At 45.4% G+C, this 20,592-nt stretch overlaps 1 protein-coding gene across 1 annotated transcript in view; it reads right to left on the reverse strand.

The window, feature by feature from the left end:
* Positions 1 to 20,592, reverse strand: part of hdac9b (histone deacetylase 9b) — a 39,679-nt gene that overhangs the window by 18,760 nt on the left and 327 nt on the right. The window contains exons 2-3 of the mRNA XM_083649734.1: positions 5,955 to 6,199; positions 2,204 to 2,372 (exon numbers count right to left, since the gene is read on the reverse strand). Of these exons, the coding sequence (XP_083505860.1) occupies positions 2,204 to 2,372; positions 5,955 to 6,199 (414 nt within the window). The remainder of the gene's footprint in view (positions 1 to 2,203; positions 2,373 to 5,954; positions 6,200 to 20,592) is intronic.

Below are 20,592 nucleotides of genomic sequence, written 5' to 3' on the forward strand. Positions count from 1 at the left end.
GTAGTGGGGTTTTTAGCGCTAAGACCTGCTATTACAGTAGGTGCCATTAAAATTGAGAGCACCCAAGGCCATTTTCCCTAACACATTGCGCTGGAACGCCTATTTTGGCACGGGCAACGCCCAAACCTGTGTTTACGCTCAGAACATGGCGATGGTATCTTCGCCAGAGCGCAAAATGACACTTGTGGGAGGCAGACGATAGGCTAAGAGGCGCACGGACATGCCTGGGCCACGCCGACACCTGTGTCTGCGTTTGGAGGTGCGCAAACGGCAGCGCAAACGATAGCGCCGTACAACAACAGGGCCCCATATATGCTTTAAAGTCCTGTGGAAACCAAATATAAATATGTGTTTTGACTTTTGAGTTTGTCACAACACAGATTTTTTTTTATTAACCACGCAGCCAAATTTGAACGATTATAAATGTCGCCAAGTATATAAAATTAGGTTTCAAAATCATGAAAAACTAAGCAGTATTCTCTGCTCTGAAATTGTGGAGGCATGTCTGAAATGCTCTCTCCCCCCTCCCCTCCCCTCCCCCCACAGTGCTGCACAACTTTGTGATGCTTTTTCAAACACACCATCCAGAACAATATTAATATATTATATATATTAATATTTAGGATTTGGATTGAATTGTCTAATCATTGAAGATGCTTGCTATTATGCACATAAGACCATCAATTACATAGTCAGAAGGTTATTGTGGATTTGGGTTTCAAGGGGCTTTAAAGTCCAACTGAACCCGTTTGTCACGTGCATCGGAGTCCGTTTCAGACTGAAAACATAACTTCTCTGAGATGACAGGTTGAGAGGCGGGTCATAGTAGCATGTCGATGATTTTATTTGACAATTCTGGGGACTGGATTGGGCTTTGGCCAATCCTGCCGTGTTCCACCCCCAAATCGAGCGGGATTCAGCGTGTTGTGGTGCTCTCCTCGGGAAGAGCCTACTGACGCGAGGTTAGTGGCTGAGTGGAGCTCAGCGAGCCGCAGGCAGCCAGCTGCCTTCGTGTTGCCGAGCGGAGAGTGCAGCCCGTCGGCCCGGAATCTCCGAGGTGCGACCCCTGACAACCAGGCTCTCTGAGGCGCGCGCCATTATCGCTATTGCGGTAAATAATATTCCTGGAATGCGAGTTTTAACGAGCCAGTTACATTTCTTTGCATTCTTAGACATTACCGTTTGATTTAGTTTGCATAATTGGTCAAGTTAATAGTTAGTTTATGGGCTAGAAATTCTGCCAGATGACAGGCACTAGGTGCCATTTTCCCCTTCATTTGGAAGAGAAAATTATCCTGAAATGAAGATTTGATTGACAGCTGCCATGTCGTGATATGATTGGTTGAAATCGGGTAGAAATGTGATAGTACTAGGTGACGTCAGCAAACTGTAGATTACTGTTATGAATGAAATCTTGAAAAATGAACTTTTGATGTGAAAAAGTGCGGAAAAACTAAAGAAATTCGATTTTTGTGATTTTCTTGGCATACATTATTAAATAGGTGCACTGAATACCTAGGTATTTTAACTAAAAGAAAAGAAAAGTCATTTTTGGGTTCAGCTTGACTTTAAGAATAATGTGATGTGACTTAAGCTGTGTTCACACCGAGATATTTATTTTTCTCTCTGTCGCTCGATTCAACTCTTTGGAATCACTCTGTCGCTCTGTTTAAATCGCTCGTCAACAGGCACAATAATTGACGGACATCTGGGGGCTATTAACGTTACACAATGTCATGATGTTTGTCCACTACGAGCCACCGTAGTTGTTTACAAGCTAAGCCTATCAGCGTGCTCCTAACGCGAGCTCCATACCGGTAGCACAGACTTCACTTCATGTCAGCTGTCAGCCTGTCAATCAGCTGTCAATGCGGTTTGTTGCCACACAATAAACCAGCGGTTTGTTCCAAGCCAGTGTGATCCTTGACTCACTCTCACACGGCAGCCAATCAGCGTTGAACAGCGAGCGACTGATGCCAGCGTAATTTCGCTCGATATTTTCTCCCTATCGCTCTGTCTCTGTCGCTCGGACGGCCAGCGATTTTTCTCCCGGGCGAATATACGCTCAATCGCTCGTTTGCATTGACTTTGTATGTAAACTCGATGCCAGCGGAAAAACTTGAATAGGTCGGTGTGAACGCAGCTTCAGGGGGGATATGAGTGAGGGTGGGGGGGAGGTGCTGTGACGGTGATGAGCTCTTACTCTCTCTGGAGCGCTCCTTCCCCCTGAGGCTGAGGCTGAGGCTGGACACATGCTGCTCTCGCCTCCTCTCCTGCTCCTTCTCCTGCTGACTCTGCTGCTGCTGCTCCAGACGTCGCTCCTGCTCCACCCGCTCCTGCTGCTGCTTCATGGCGGCAAGCTCCTGCTGGAGCTGAGACACACAGAGAGAGACAAGGAGTCAGCATGAAGAGGAGCACACTGAGACACACAGAGAGAGACAACGAGTCAGCATGAAGAGGAGCACACTGAGACACACAGAGAGAGACAACGAGTCAGCATGAAGAGGAGCACACTGAGACACACAGAGAGAGACAACGAGTCAGCATGAAGAGGAGCACACTGAGACACACAGAGAGAGACAACGAGTCAGCATGAAGAGGAGCACACTGAGACACACAGAGAGAGAGACAACGAGTCAGCATGAAGAGGAGCACACTGAGACACACACAGAGAGAGAGACAACGAGTCAGCATGAAGAGGAGCACACTGAGACACACAGAGAGAGACAACGAGTCAGCATGAAGAGGAGCACACTGAGACACACACAGAGAGAGAGACAACGAGTCAGCATGAAGAGGAGCACACTGAGACACACAGAGAGAGACAACGAGTCAGCATGAAGAGGAGCACACTGAGACACACAGAGAGAGACAACGAGTCAGCATGAAGAGGAGCACACTGAGACACACAGAGAGAGACAACGAGTCAGCATGAAGAGGAGCACACTGAGACACACACAGAGAGAGAGACAACGAGTCAGCATGAAGAGGAGCACACTGAGACACACAGAGAGAGAGAGACAACGAGTCAGCATGAAGAGGAGCACACTGAGACACACAGAGAGAGAGACAACGAGTCAGCATGAAGAGGAGCACACTGAGACACACAGAGAGAGACAACGAGTCAGCATGAAGAGGAGCACACTGAGACACACAGAGAGAGACAACGAGTCAGCATGAAGAGGAGCACACTGAGACACACACAGAGAGAGAGACAACGAGTCAGCATGAAGAGGAGCACACTGAGTCACACAGAGAGAGAGACAACGAGTCAGCATGAAGAGGAGCACACTGAGACACACAGAGAGACAACGAGTCAGCATGAAGAGGAGCACACTGAGACACACAGAGAGAGACAACGAGTCAGCATGAAGAGGAGCACACTGAGACACACAGAGAGAGACAACGAGTCAGCATGAAGAGGAGCACACTGAGACACACAGAGAGAGACAACGAGTCAGCATGAAGAGGAGCACACTGAGACACACAGAGAGAGACAACGAGTCAGCATGAAGAGGAGCACACTGAGACACACAGAGAGAGACAACGAGTCAGCATGAAGAGGAGCACACTGAGACACACAGAGAGAGACAACGAGTCAGCATGAAGAGGAGCACACTGAGACACACAGAGAGAGACAACGAGTCAGCATGAAGAGGAGCACACTGAGACACACAGAGAGAGACAACGACAACGGACAAGCCGGATCCATAATGCCTCCGACCTGGCTATCGCCGGCGGAGGCATAATCATTTTTCCATACACAGATTTACTTCTACATCAACGAACTTCACATTTAGCTTTAGCTAATCGCTCCCTGGCCCGCTAACGTGAACAGTTTTACACGCTGTTCGACTTCCGGGTCAAAGAGCGTTAGCGCATGCGCTGATCGCCTCATCCAGGTCCAGTCCGACTGGCCTCAGGAGTAAATCGACTTCCAATCGCATTATCTGGGTATGTTAGTCGGACTTTTATACTGTACGTCAAATACGGACTGTACGTCAAATACGTCGAATTTAAAATGTCTGAACACGTCTAACGTATGCACAATGCCTAATGTTTAATAGGGATGGGCGCGAGTACTCGGGTACTCGAGTACTCGTTCATAACGTCAGTACTCGAGTAACGTTTCCGCTGTCCGGGTACTCGCCCCACTCCCCACCCCTTTAAAAATGGTCTAAATCTACGCACGCATCGTTATGTGGATCTGCCAGCATGAACTGCACGGGCGTCAAGTCAGCCACAATGTACAAGTACGTCATCCGCTTTGTTGATTTCAAAATAAAAGGCTTATTGTAACGTAAGTTGTAACCTTATTTATTTTGAGTAATGCATTACAGCCATAGTTTCACGCCATATAACATCACAACGAGTATTTTGATACAAGGTTTGCTGCTTCGTTCGTTGAAATACCCTTTTCTCCTCCAACGTGCATAAATAAGCTATTTACTTTTGTTTAAGTAACATTATTTTGAAAGTTTTAACCAGAAGTTTTCCAGCTCATCCCGAAAATGGTGGCTGAAGATATGCTCCCGAAGGAGACAGATGCACGCTTCTTCATAGCGCACGCCCGATAAAACTCATTCAAAACTTTGCAGTAGTTTACTGACTACACTGTCGTTTCCCATAATATAACGTTAGTCACAAGAAATGTGGAGAAAGAATCGCTTTTTGGGAGACAATCGTTTCATGGTGATCACTATTTAGCTGCAGCTGTAATGTTAATCACACTGGTCAGTGGTCAGTTTTCACTTTTTGGCAGAACACCGGACCTTGTAATCCGTGGATTTACGTTAGTGTAACAGTGATCATAAAGTAAAATGGATGATACTGGACAATGGACATGTATTGGAATTGAGCCTTCGCTTGTTTCACAACAATATTGTCCGCTCCGAAGCGCTAATGCCATCCATCGGCGATGCTGTCTGAGGTAGGCTTTAGACGTTAGCTTAGCGTCACCTCACCTAATATCACAGTCAGTCAGTCCCTCTCCTCACATGCTCCAGGTAACGCTTTCTCCATGCAAAAATGCAAACGTTATGTGTGAACAGCCCCACACAGCAGATTACCCCTGCTCCGTCATTACCATAGTAATCACACAGACCCCCCCCCCCCCGCGCGCGCGAGAGTACTCGAGTACTCGTTCATAATAGAAGGAGAGTACTCGAGTATTTAAATTGCTTAAAATGCCCATCCCTAATGTTTAATTGTATGTTTAATAAGGTACATGCTATTTGCACTGTATGTCAAATACGTCGAATTTAAAATGTCTGAACACGTCTAACGTATGCACATGACATGTGCACCTATGTGCAATGAATATGCCACTGACTTGTCTTATCGCTATTCTGCCTTATTGCCTATTGCTGCTTAGTATTGCTTATTGATGCCTATTTCTTATTGCCTATTGCTCATTGCTTGTTGCCTATTTGTACTATGTCGTAAACGGAGTCCACAGCACAAGAATTTCACACGTGATACTTGTACCATGGAGTGACAATAAAAATCTTGAATCTTGAATCTTGAATCTATAACTTCGATTTCAGTCGAGCTAACATGTTTACATGCATTTCCAAAGTCCGGTTTTAGGCGGAGTAACGCAATAATTCGATTTTTTTAAGTGCATGTAAACGTACTGAGTGTGAAGAGGAGCAAACTGATCAATGTTGTTTGAAAAACGACAGTGGTTTCTGTGAACTTGTACAGTGTCTGTTTTGTGCTGTTCTGTACCACCGGTACGAATGGTGTGAACGAATAATGATTCTGTGTAAGCGCTTTGAGCCTTGGAAAGGCGCTATATAAATCCAATCATTATTATTATTATTATTATTATAAGTACCGCTACCGGGAGTTGAACCCGGGTCTACTACCCCAGACGCCCCTATACATTCTACTGATCTGCAACAATGCCATGTTGTGCTGTTCTCCAGGCTAGCGTGTGGTGCAGGGCTGACCTTGAGGTGCTCTTGGAGCTGGGCCTGATGCTGACGGGTCAGGTTCTCGTGCTGCTTCTGGAACTCGCTGATCAGGAGCTGCTTCTGGATCTGCTGCTGCTTCTGAATGAGCAGCAACTCCTGCTGCAGCTGCCTCTCCCACATGCCCGGGTCCGAGCCTGGCCCCAGCATCCTCAGCTCGCTACGCAGGTCCAACGGACTTACAGGCTCCACCACAGCCAATGGCCCCTCTGACTTAATGTCCACTGTGGTCCACAGAGAGAGAAGGGAGGAGGGAGACAGACAGACAGACAGACAGAGAGAGAGAGAGAGTTGTCAAAAATCCATAATTGTTGCAAATCATGCTAGTTGATTGTATGTACATGTAGTATTGTTGCCACACAAAAAACTCGTCAATAGCAGGAGAGCAACACAAGAGGATTCTAAAGGAGGGATGTGTAGTTTGCAGAATGAGACAGAGCGAAAGAGAGAGACATAGAAAGAGAGAGACATAGAAAGAGAGAGACAGAGAGGGGGTCAGAAAGAGAGAGACAGAGAGGGGGTCAGAAAGAGAAAGAGAGAGACAGAGAGGGGGTCAGAAAGAGAGAGACAGAGAGGGGGTCAGAAAGAGAAAGAGAGAGACAGAGAGGGGGTCAGAAAGAGAGAGACAGAGAGGGGGTCAGAAAGACAAAGAGAGAGACAGAGAGGGGGTCAGAAAGAGAGAGACAGAGAGGGGGTCAGAAAGAGAGAGACAGAGAGGGTGTCAGAAAGAGAGAGACAGAGAGGGGGTCAGAAAGACAAAGAGAGAGACAGAGAGGGGGTCAGAAAGAGAGAGACAGAGGGGGGGTCAGAAAGACAAAGAGAGAGACAGAGAGGGGGTCAGAAAGAGAGAGACAGAGAGGGGGTCAGAAAGACAAAGAGAGAGACAGAGAGGGGGTCAGAAAGAGAGAGACAGAGAGGGGGTCAGAAAGACAAAGAGAGAGACAGAGAGGGGGTCAGAAAGACAAAGAGAGAGACAGAGAGGGGGTCAGAAAGAGAGAGACAGAGAGGGGGTCAGAAAGACAAAGAGAGAGACAGAGAGGGGGTCAGAAAGAGAGAGACAGAGGGGGGGTCAGAAAGACAAAGAGAGAGACAGAGAGGGGGTCAGAAAGAGAGAGACAGAGAGGGGGTCAGAAAGACAAAGAGAGAGACAGAGAGGGGGTCAGAAAGAGAGAGACAGAGAGGGGGTCAGAAAGAGAGAGACAGAGAGGGGGTCAGAAAGAGAAAGAGAGAGACAGAGAGGGGGTCAGAAAGAGAGAGACAGAGAGGGGGTCAGAAAGACAAAGAGAGAGACAGAGAGGGGGTCAGAAAGACAAAGAGAGAGACAGAGAGGGGGTCAGAAAGACAAAGAGAGAGAGAGAGAGGGGGTCAGAAAGAGAGAGACAGAGAGGGGGTCAGAAAGAGAGAGACAGAGAGGGGTCAGAAAGAGAAAGAGAGAGACAGAGAGGGGGTCAGAAAGAGAGAGACAGAGAGGGGGTCAGAAAGACAAAGAGAGAGACAGAGAGGGGGTCAGAAAGACAAAGAGAGAGACAGAGAGGGGGTCAGAAAGACAAAGAGAGAGACAGAGAGGGGGTCAGAAAGAGAGAGACAGAGAGGGGGTCAGAAAGACAAAGAGAGAGACAGAGAGGGGGTCAGAAAGAGAGAGACAGAGAGGGGGTCAGAAAGAGAAAGAGAGAGACAGAGAGGGGGTCAGAAAGACAAAGAGAGAGACAGAGAGGGGGTCAGAAAGAGAGAGACAGAGAGGGGGTCAGAAAGAGAGAGACAGAGAGGGGGTCAGAAAGAGAGAGACAGAGAGGGGGTCAGAAAGAGAGAGACAGAGAGGGGGTCAGAAAGACAAAGAGAGAGACAGAGAGGGGGTCAGAAAGAGAGAGACAGAGAGGGGGTCAGAAAGACAAAGAGAGAGACAGAGAGGGGGTCAGAAAGAGAGAGACAGAGAGGGGGTCAGAAATGAGGAACACAGCCTTCTCTCCTCTGCCGTGATCGTCAGAAACCTGCAATTACTGTATATGACAGTTTCTATAAACAAACACAGGATCCTGTCCGTCAGCACAGAGTCCTCTGGGAGCGGCTGCATAACACACTCAATGGACATTTGGCACGAAATGTTGAAATGGTCATTTAAAGTATTTACATGAAATCCTATCTGTCCACTTCTATAAATAAATAAGGGGAGTTTAGGGCTCCATCTCCCCCCTGACTCCACCACGACATCGTGTAGATATGCCTTCTTCCCGGAAAAGATTCAAGGAGACGTGGTTTGAGAGCTTGGAACCTCTCCTTCATCTCTCTCTCCCCCCCCGGTGGCGTCAATGCAATGTCTACACCGCTAAGAACTGCCTTTGTCTTTGACAACCACCTCCACATAATAAGTAATTGCCAGATACAAAGTGAGAGGGCATCCCTTTGGTCTCCAAGCTCTATATATAGCCTGTTCCACAGAGAAAATCAATAGCCAGTTTAGAGCATAGAAGACAAGGCTACTCCATCTCTCTACCCCATAGAGGAGGCTTGCTTAGCCAAGCTACAGTATCCTTCTTTATCCTTTTATAGCTCTTTTTTTTGAGCCACACTACTGTATCCGCTTGACAAATGTCGGCCAGAATTATTTTACGGCATCACGTCCATCGTCCCATTTTAAGAAGATATGAAACAAAACAACAGGGTTTGATGTGTCATTTGTCCAGTGAGACACATTGTCCCGACTGCACGATGGTTCTCCCATTTTCAGAGCAAAAGAAAGATTACAACCTGCAGTACCTTAAAGTTCCAGCGGCTGCCGGGAATGTATTGAGTGCATTCATTCTTAATCTTGTGAAGGGTCACATTTGAGGGAACAAAATACAGGCAATGTTACGACACCACCTGTTCACTGGGAGCCTGATTGACACACCACACTTTTTATATTCACAAAATCACATCAAAAAATCTTGTGTTGGTCCTGTCACACATTTATCCTCATAAACCATCATAAAATACCAGTGAAGAGAAGCAGCAGCAGTCTACAGAAGCCGTCCATTAAGAAGCGCTCCTGCTCACTGATCATGTCGTTTGTTTTGTCATGCAGCCTGTTCTTCGTTGCCACCATTCCTCCATGTGTGTGTATGCAGCGCTGCTGATGATTATAAATAGACACATAAAAGCAAGTGGCGCAATCCTGGTCTGTGACAACCCCCGCACCCTCGTATCCACCACCCTAACTTGCCGCTGCCATGGCAACGCTGGCGACGTAATGACGTCTCCCCCATCCTGCAGAGACCAGTCTCACTGCATGTCACCTCCTGCCTACAGTGGATGTGTGACATGTTGACTATTATATGGGCTTTTCAGCTCTTATATAAGAAAGGAGAAGGAGTCCCCTGTGGAGAGAGCCAGAAGAACGCTTTACTAAACATGTTCATACACACTCAGTAGAGACGCAGTGGCTAGGCCATAACTTGTCTTTAAGCACGTTCAGAGGGACAACAGCTAAGGGGGGGGGGCAGGTAAGGGGGGGGACAGCTAAGGAGGGGGGGCAGGTAAGGGGGGGAGGCAGCTAAGGGGGAGGGGCAGCTAAGGGGGCGAGACAGCTAAGGAGGGGGGGAGACAGCTAAGGGGGAGGGGCAGCTAAGGGGGGGAGACAGCTAAGGAGGGGGGGAGACAGCTAAGGGGGAGGGGCAGCTAAGGGGGGGAGGCAGCTAAGGGGGAGGGGCAGCTAAGGGGGCGAGACAGCTAAGGAGGGGGGGAGACAGCTAAGGGGGAGGGGCAGCTAAGGGGGGGAGACAGCTAAGGGGGCGAGACAGCTAAGGAGGGGGGGAGACACCTAAGCGGGGGAGACAGCTAAGGGGGGAGACAGCTAAGGGGGAGGGGCAGCTAAGGGGGGGAGACAGCTAAGGGGGGGGGGGCAGCTAAGGGGGGGAAACAGCTAAGAGGGGGGGAGACAGCTAAGGGGGAGACAGCTAAGGGGGGGACAGCTAAGGGGGGAGCGAGAGCTAAGGGGGGGAGACAGCTAGGGGGGAGACAGCTAAGGGGGAGGGGCAGCTAAGGGGGAGACAGCTAAGGGGGGGGAGACAGGTAAGGGGGGAGACAGCTAAGGGGGAGGGGCAGCTAAGGGGGGAGACAGCTATGGGGGAGACAGCTAAGGGGGGGAGACAGGTAAGAGGGGGGGAGACAGCTAAGGGGGGAGCGAGAGCTAAGGGGGGGAGACAGCTAAGGGGGGACTCCAGCGCTGTACTTTTTCTGTCTGTGTTTCTAAAAACAGCTCCAATCGAATGGCAGAGAGAGGGCAGGCACAGAGGAGCAGGCACCTGTAGCGCAGACCTTCCTCTCTGACAGGGGAAGATTCATCTTAGCTTGTAAGCACTTGACAAAGGACTCTTTTGTTGCGGGCGCTGTTCCAGGGGGCAGCCGTGAACCTGTGAACCATCGAAAGGCTCAGAGAGTCAGACAGCCCTGCTGCTGCTGCTTTTGCCTAATGGAGCTAAATATAGCATGAAAAACACCTGCTGCCTGGGAGAATGTGCCTGTGTGATATCTAGTTCATCTCATCTTTCATTCTGCACCCTCGCTGTGACTGGCATTAAGCAGCTCCACTTTGATGGGCGCATCAAGCTGAGCCTCCATCAGAAGAAGCTCAGACAGTGGTTTAACAGCACGAGCAGGGGAAAGCTTCAGCCACCTTTCATAGCTGAGGCTGGATGAAATGGCCCTCGAGGAAGCAAGATCAGCCTGATGTGCTGATGCTCTATTCTGGGGAAGGAGGGGGGAGGGGGGGGGCTTTATTGGCATGAATCAGGTAGTACTGAGTGTTGCCAAAGGCAGCATATTGTAGTAGTACAGGAAAAAATAGGCTACAAAGATGAATGTAGTACAATAAAACATAAGGCCATTCAGTCATTAGAGGAAGTCCTTTTTTGTCCACATGATAAATATGATTACGCTATAATATGCAATGTCCACTCAGCATCCAGTATACTGAGAGGAATGATGGTTGATGGAATGAGAATGTTGGAGGAAGATAAATGAGGTCATAAAGGCCTTGGAGCTTTAACAAAGCTTCTACCTACATAGAGTTTGCCTTCCTCGCTGTCAAAAAATTATTCTCCGTTACTGTCTGAGGTTAGATGCTCTACACAGTTACTGTCTGAGGTTAGATGCTCTACACTGTTGCTGTCTGAGGTTAGATGCTCTACACAGGAACACCGTTACTGTCTGAGGTTAGATGCTCTACACAGGAACACCGTTACTTTCTGAGTTTAGATGCTCTACACAGTTACTGTCTGCGGTTAGATGATCTACATAGTTACTGTCTGGGGTTAGATGCTCTACACAGTTACTGTCTGGGGTTAGATGCTCTACATAGTTACTGTCTGAGGTTAGATGCTCTACACAGTTACTGTCTGGGGTTAGATGCTCTACATAGTTACTGGCTGAGGTTAGATGCTCTACACAGGAACACCGTTACTGTCTGAGGTTAGATGCTCTACACAGGAACACCGTTACTTTCTGAGGTTAGATGCTCTACACAGGAACACAGTTACTGTCTGAGGCTAGATGCTCTACACAGTTACTGTCTGAGGCTAGATGCTCTACACAGGAACACCGTTACTGTCTGAGGTTAGATGCTCTACACAGGAACACAGTTACTGTCTGAGGCTAGATGCTCTACACAGTTACTGTCTGAGGTTAGATGCTCTACACAGGAACACCGTTACTGTCTGAGGTTAGATGCTCTACAAAGGAACACCATTACTGTCTGAGGTTAGATGCTCTACACAGTTACTGTCTGAGGTTAGATGCTCTACACAGTTACTGTCTGGGGTTAGATGCTCTACACAGTTACTGTCTGAGGTTAGATGCTCTACACAGGAACACTGTTGCTGTCTGAGGTTAGATGCTCTACACAGGAACACTGTTGCTGTCTGAGGTTAGATGCTCTACACAGGAACACTGTTACTGTCTGAGGTTAGATGCTCTACACAGGAACACCATTACTGTCTGAGGTTAGATGCTCTACACAGTTACTGTCTGAGGTTAGATGCTCTACACAGGAACACTGTTACTGTCTGAGGTTAGATGCTCTACACTGTTACTGTCTGAGGTTAGATGCTCTACACAGTTACTGTCTGAGGTTAGATGCTCTACACAGTTACTGTCTGGGGTTAGATGCTCTACACAGTTACTGTCTGGGGTTAGATGCTCTACACCATTACTGTCTGAGGCTAGATGCTCTACACTGTTACTGTCTGAGGTTAGATGCTCTACACAGTTACTGTCTGAGGCCAGATGCTCTACACAGTTACTGTCTGGGGTTAGATGCTCTACACAGTTACTGTCTGGGGTTAGATGCTCTACACAGTTACTGTCTGGGGTTAGATGCTCTACACCGTTACTGTCTGAGGTTAGATGCTCTACACAGGAACACAGTTACTGTCTGAGGTTAGATGCTCTACACAGGAACACAGTTACTGTCTGAGGTTAGATGCTCTACACAGGAACCAGTGTTTCCCATACATAAAGGAATTTGTGGCGGGCCGCCACAATAATATTTTGACCGCCACAATAAAAAAATTTTTTTTTTACAGTGCACCTGAACGCAACATGCAAGATATCCGCTTGTGTCCAATAAATGTTCATGTCATTCTGGCCAATACTTCTGTTATAGCATTTCAGTCTGGAATATGGAATATCTTTCAATAATCTATGATTTAGCTGCTAAATTGTCAAATACCGCCATCTGCTCGCTACCCAAGCACTTATGTATGTACTTAACTCAACTAACTTAACCTAACTAACTATCCAGTGTGCACAACACTGTCAGCCTAAACTCCGGCTGACACCCCAAAAACCTACAATCCGCTACAGAAAAATGTATATTGTTTGTTTATTAACTGGCCCCTCGCCTTCTATCATTTCACGAAAGTGGCAAAGCAAGTTGAGTATCCCTGACCTATAGGGAGAAATTTAGTTTGTCATTGTAAACCCACAGCACAGTAATGATGACATGTTCTTCATAGATCTAGCCTTTTAATTTTGCTCTTAAGCTTTCTCAAAGTACACCAAATTCATGCATTTTACTTTAAAATGTTTTAAAAAATCTCGCTGGGGGGCATGCCCCCGCACCCCCACCACAAATTCTCAAAATCCTGTGGGAAACACTGCAGGAACACAGTTACTGTCTGAGGTTAGATGCTCTACACAGGAACACTGTTACTGTCTGAGGCTAGATACTCTACACAGTTACTGTCTGAGGTTAGATGCTCTACACTGGAACACTGTTACTGTCTGAGGTTAGATGCTCTACACAGTTACTGTCTGAGGTTAGATGCTCTACACAGGAACACCGTTACTGTCTGAGGTTAGATGCTCTACACAGGAACACCGTTACTGTCTGAGGTTAGATGCTCTACAAAGGAACACCGTTACTGTCTGAGGTTAGATGCTCTACAAAGGAACACCGTTACTCTCTGAGGTTAGATGCTCTACAAAGGAACACCGTTACTGTCTGAGGCTAGATGCTCTACACAGTTACTGTCTGACCTGCAGCTACCTGAAACTGAAATCTGCTGTTGCTGTAGTACAATATTACTCCTAAGGCAGAGGAGAATACTCCTAAGGCAGAGGAGAATACTCCTAAGGCAGAGGAGAATACTCCTAAGGCAGTGGAGAATACTCCTAAGGCAGAGGAGAATACTCCTAAGGCAGAGGAGAATACTCCTAAGGCAGAGGAGAATACTCCTAAGGCAGAGGAGAATACTCCTAAGGCAGTGGAGAATACTCCTAAGGCAGAGGAGAATACTCCTAAGGCAGAGGAGAATACTCCTAAGGCAGAGGAGAATACTCCTAAGGCAGAGGAGAATACTCCTAAGGCAGAGGAGAATACGGAACCACCAGTAACTAGGGCTAAATATAAATGCTTTTCTGAGCAGGGTCTTAATATAGACAATGTGCGAAAGACTGTCACACTTGTGAGGCCGCCTGCTCAATTTAACACGGGCAAAAATAAAAAGCGCAGTTGATGCATTTACGCAACTTTTGGGTCACTTTTGAAGCGATCACTTACAAAGTAGAGCTTAATTGCCTTTTTGGAGTCAGCGGTCCAATAGCACCATAAGTCTCCGTGACTCTTGATGTGTATGCTCTTTTTTCCCCAGGTGAAAATGAGGCGCCTCCCGATTGGTGGACAGTGCTAAGAAGTATCTCCGGGCAATGGTAAACAAGAGATTTATGAATGACAGGTCCCATGTTTGTTTTTAGCACAAGAGAGAGACTAGCACCCTGCCTCATGTCCAAATTCCTCCCTGCGGAGGGCCTGCCAAGGGGGATATAGGGTGACTCATGGCCTGTGACCACACTGACTCCCACTGCAGCGCCGCACCGCCGATACGCTTTAAGTGTTTCTTTCTATAAGTGTTTCTTGCTATAAGTGATGTGCCTCTCATTAGCCTTGGTGGCGGTTAGAGTGACGATCGCAGCCTTAATTTGAGATGTTAGATGGCTGTCTCTTTTTTTGCCTGCAGGCCACATTAGCAGGCTTCCCACCCTGAAGACAGAATAGACACACATCACCAGACACGTCATGACATGTGAAGAGCTGAATAGAGACACATCACCAGACACGTCATGACATGTGAAGAGCTGAATAGAGACACATCAACCAGACACGTCATGACATGTGAAGAGCTGAATAGAGACACATCAACCAGACACGTCATGACATGTGAAGAGCTGAATAGAGAAACATCACCAGACACGTCATGACATGTGAAGAGCTGAATAGAGACACATCACCAGACACGTCATGACATGTGAAGAGCTGAATAGAGACACATCAACCAGACACGTCATGACATGTGAAGAGCTGAATAGACACACATCACCAGACACGTCATGACATGTGAAGAGCTGAATAGACACACATCACCAGACACGTCATGACATGTGAAGAGCTGAATAGAGACACATCACCAGACACGTCATGACATGTGAAGAGCTGAATAGAGACACATCAACCAGACACGTCATGACATGTGAAGAGCTGAATAGAGACACATCAACCAGACACGTCATGACATGTGAAGAGCTGAATAGAGACACATCAACCAGACACGTCATGACATGTGAAGAGCTGAATAGAGACACATCAACCAGACACGTCATGACATGTGAAGAGCTGAATAGAGACACATCAACCAGACACGTCATGACATGTGAAGAGCTGAATAGAGACACATCAACCAGACACGTCATGACATGTGAAGAGCTGAATAGAGACACATCACCAGACACGTCATGACATGTGAAGAGCTGAATAGAGACACATCACCAGACACGTCATGACATGTGAAGAGCTGAATAGAGACACATCAACCAGACACGTCATGACATGTGAAGAGCTGAATAGAGACACATCAACCAGACACGTCATGACATGTGAAGAGCTGAATAGAGACACATCAACCAGACACGTCATGACATGTGAAGAGCTGAATAGAGACACATCAACCAGACACGTCATGACATGTGAAGAGCTGAATAGACACACATCACCAGACACGTCATGACATGTGAAGAGCTGAATAGACACATCAACCAGACACGTCATGACATGTGAAGAGCTGAATAGACACACATCACCAGACACGTCATGACATGTGAAGAGCTGAATAGAGACACATCACCAGACACGTCATGACATGTGAAGAGCTGAATAGAGACACATCACCAGACACGTCATGACATGTGAAGAGCTGAATAGAGACACATCAACCAGACACGTCATGACATGTGAAGACAGAATAGAGACACATCATCAAGAGATGTAAATGCATGCAGTGTTGTTGGACACATTAAGCTCTGCATGTATCATCAGCATTAGTCACTAAGTGGACAACCTGCTCGATTAAACAACACATTGACATTTCAGATTTTAGTCTCTCATTTTTATTCATCGGTTTTTACACTGGCTTACTCAATATTGAATATTGCTGCAGCTACCCTTAAGCCTTAACAAGTTAGCTTGCAGCGAGTGGTACCCATTGGTGTCAATAAGTAAGGCTAACAAAGGCAGACAAAAAATGTATACAGTGACAGTAACTACAAAACTGTCAGACTTTATCTAAGGAAAACTACTATTATTTTTCTTTAATATTTAACTTTTTTCAGGTTAAACACATGCACATCTTCATTTGCTGTGACATTTTTTAATGGTACATGTCTATTCAGGCATTTATGCCTATTCAGATGTATTCTTCCGTGACAACAATACCAGATATCGCAACAAATATATCATAAAATACATCAAATAAAGCGGAAATTTCTAATGCAAAATTCTCAATATTGTTATTACACAGATGCAATACAGTTAAAGTTGTAATACCGGTAAATAAAAAAGAAACAACTGAATGTGTATATTTAATCTTTTCTTCAATTTTATTTTAATTTTAGCCTTTCTTTCCTGAATACAAGTCTTAAATCTTTTGCCGTAAATGAATATGTGGTTACAGGTTTTCTGTCTGCTGTTTACCACTTTATACTCATATCTACTTTTTGACGTAAGCAAAGCAAAAATAGCACAGCCCCCCCCCCCCCCACCACAATTTACACATGTTTAGTACCGGAAGATATGTTGCCCCGTTGGTGTTCCACTGAAACACACTAGTGTTTATACTGGAGGGTGTGTTAGGGTGTTCATTCAACAGGATACTGGCCATAGATCATCATCTAAACTAAAGTCTATATTTTATTTCTAAATGGCTAAATACTATAGTTCTTAGCAATGCACCGAATGACACAGTTTGAGTATTTAATATAAATTAATTTATTAAACCAATTGAGCAAATATTATCTGATTTTATGCAAACCCAATGATGTTTCAAGTCCTCTGTAAGTTTTTAGCTATTTTTGCAACTACTACGCTTGTCGCCTAATGCACTTTTTTGTGATGCTTTTAAATGTCTATTTTATCCTCTTCTTTTATTCTTTTATTTTCTTGTGTCATCCATTTTATGTGAAGCACTTTGGTTTGAATTGCCTCTGTGTATGAAATGTGCTATACAAATAAACTTGACTTGACTTGACTTGAGTTTACATTTTGGGGGCATGTGTTGTGTGTTGTATGCATTTGGTGTGGAATGGAGATGTTTGTTAGCTTAAATTCCCGTTTCAATACTATAAATAGGAACAAAGATACAGAAGATGTTTCAGGGCAAAAATAAGCTGATGCTTGGGACTGTAATGTGGTGCTGGATCTCTCATTAAGTGCCTTGTTATTTTGGGCAGCTGGCATGTCTAAAGCAGGAAACAGGTCTTTATTTTTAAGACTCGGGGCTCGTCCTTGCAGCTGAGCCAGAGCTGTGGCTTGCAGGCTATCTTGCTAACAAAGAGAGCTGAGCTGAACCATGGGACTTTTGCTGAGGGGAGCTATAGGAGTCCTCTCCTTCACGTCCTGCTAAACTTACTCACAAAACAACAACTAAATGTTAACCAAAGTGAACAGAGGGAGAGCACACATCTCTGTTGTAAAGCATGTCGCAACATATTGGAGGAGACAATTGGCAAGTCCCACTTCGGAAGACTTTCATCATTATCCTCTATGGACATTATGGAAAAAATACAGGCAGATATACAATCGATGAAATGCCTAATAGATCAATCAGTCAGAGCCGATTACCTTAATGGCCTATATTCCATTCCCCAGCCTCCCATCAGAAAGCATCACTGAACATCACTAATACAAAGCACACTATGCCCTATGCTTTCTATTACATGCATGTAAAGACAAATGCTAACAGTCCTATGTATTTAAGTAGGTTTCTATTTTCCATAATATCTTTCAACATGCACTTATTTGGTTTTCCTTCTACCATCTCAAAATTAAATCATTTATCTAAAAAAAAAAAAAAAAAAAAAAATCATTCATAACAGTCGCGATTTGCTGTCATGTTGAATAATGGTTTAAAATAACTTTATTACTATTGGTGATTGCTCAATCACAAGTGCAATATAATAGTGCATTTGTACAGTCTCTTAAGCAGTGAGTGATATACTGTAGGATACAGGATACAGACAAGAGGACTTGAAAGGTACAGCATTGTTCCTGTCTGAAAGGTTCCTATTGAAAGGAGCTTCATGATATTCTGCACTCAGGGAGAACTAATTAGTTTCCGCGGGGTGGAGAGCCCATCTGAGCGTGCTGTTTTTGTCAGAACTTTGATGATACTGACATGAATCAAAATGAAAATGAGATTGGGTTGTCTATCTTCAAACATAAAAGCAGAGCAGAGTGCCATATCAGATGTTGCTTCAGAGAATCATCTATTTAGCTGGCCACAAGGACCACCTAACAATTAATAACCATCCCAATCATGACAGTACATTCGGAATCATAAAAGACTGCATTGGCGTGATACATAGCACAGTATCAACCTGCACCCAGCTCTGTTGAAGAGAATCTGACTCCCAGGATATAAAAGCATCCTGGAGCAGTATTTTCAGACAGATAACATTAGTCATTGTCAGATGAGAAACGGAAAAAAAGTGGAAACAACATATTAAATAGGCAAATGACAGAATTCTCTATAAATATCTGTTCTAAACCACTGTTGCAGCAGGAGCACGCCGAGATGGAACGATAACGCAGAGACGCCTAATCTTAGCAGGCTAATGCCATAAGCTGAAAATAACTCACCTAAGAATAGCTGACCCACAGAATAAGCAAGGAGCCCGATTTCAGGCGCTTGGAATATCGGTTGTTTGGCTCTTGGGCCTCTAACACATGAAAGAAAGCCCGTCTCCTGTAGCCTGATAGTGAAATCACATGAAAGAAAGCCTGTCTCCTGTAGCCTGATAGTGAAATCACATGAAAGAAAGCCCGTCTCCTGTAGCCTGATAGTGAAATCACATGAAAGAAAGCCCGTCTCCTGTAGCCTGATAGTGAAATATCATGAAAGAAAGCCCGTCTCCTGTAGCCTGATAGTGAAATCACATGAAAGAAAGCCCGTCTCCTGTAGCCTGATAGTGAAATCACATGAAAGAAAGCCCGTCTCCTGTAGCCTGATAGTGAAATCACATGAAAGAAAGCCCGTCTCCTGTAGCCTGATAGTGAAATAACATGAAAGAAAGCCTGTCTCCTGTAGCCTGATAGTGAAATCACATGAAAGAAAGCCCGTCTCCTGTAGCCTGATAGTGAAATCACATGAAAGAAAGCCCGTCTCCTGTAGCCTGATAGTGAAATATCATGAAAGAAAGCCCGTCTCCTGTAGCCTGATAGTGAAATAACATGAAAGAAAGCCCGTCTCCTGTAGCCTGATAGTGAAATCACATGAAAGAAAGCCCCTTCTCCTGTAGCCTGATAGTGAAATCACATGAAAGAAAGCCCGTCTCCTGTAGCCTGATAGTGAAATAACATGAAAGAAAGCCCGTCTCCTGTAGCCTGATAGTGAAATCACATGAAAGAAAGCCGTCTCCTGTAGCCTGATAGTGAAATCACATGAAAGAAAGCCCGTCTCCTGTAGCCTGATAGTGAAATAACATGAAAGAAAGCCCGTCTCCTGTAGCCTGATAGTGAAATAACATGATCTATTCTAGACGGAATGTGTCATCTCCATGTCATCCCCCCCTGTCTTATTTCCACATCTCCTCATGTTCATGCCTTGGGGTGTTTTCAGTCCCCATTATGCTTTGCCTGCAGTCAGGCTTTAAAGCTGTGATATTTTTGTATTATCATGTCACTGAAATAAACCGTGTGCGTGCATACTGCATTACTGTATCTAGAAAGAGGCACAGATTGTGTTGACAGTCAATGAAAAGAAAATTAAGAAGGAAAATCTGAATGCACACAGCAAGTATAAATAATTCAACCTCACGTTGTTGTCTCATGAGTCTGCTTGTAAAGAATCTCAAAAGGTCAGAATATTTTGTCCACAAGTGAGGCACTCATATGACTCAATCCACACTTTCTCATGACACATGCAAAGCGCATGACACGAATGCGTGTCCAGAGTACACAGGGCTTCAACTCTGCGATAGTTTGCAGAGATTAATTGACGTGATTTTATGAATGACAAAAAATGCTGAAAAATAATCTAAAGGGGGGGCGAAAAGGTGTGACTCATCTTTGCGTCAAACACAGTTAAGAGGCATTGCTCATTCTGATGTCAGCCGTGTACTCGTTCTCTCCAATTCAATTCTCGGGTCAAAAATAGAACAGGCATTGTCTGTGGTAAATATCCTGAGAGAAACCTTTCAGATGTCCCCCTCAGTATTTTTGTCACGGTATTTCCTGTTCCTTCAGGCTGACATGGACGCTCATAAAACACAGCCATGCCTTTCATGTTCATGGAGAATCCTCTCCAGTGACTCGAGCATGGGAATAATAATATCCATACACTTCCTCCTTTTACTGCTCAGTAGAACAACAACAACACTGTATGCATGCAGACTATATATTATATACTATATATAGTACACTAATCAACCAGCACGACTCTAGGATGATTTGCAACGCACAGAATCCTGTTCGACACGATTCAGGTGAAAGACAAACCCCGTTGAGAAATACAATTCACAGGGAAGTGTAGCTATATCATCATGCAGCACATCACAAGAGTAAATACCTGGGTGCAGAACGCAGAGCCTGGTCCTA

This window comes from Poromitra crassiceps, assembly GCF_964638095.1.
Source record: "Poromitra crassiceps genome assembly, chromosome: 1".
Classification (NCBI taxonomy): Eukaryota; Metazoa; Chordata; class Actinopteri; order Beryciformes; family Melamphaidae; genus Poromitra; species Poromitra crassiceps.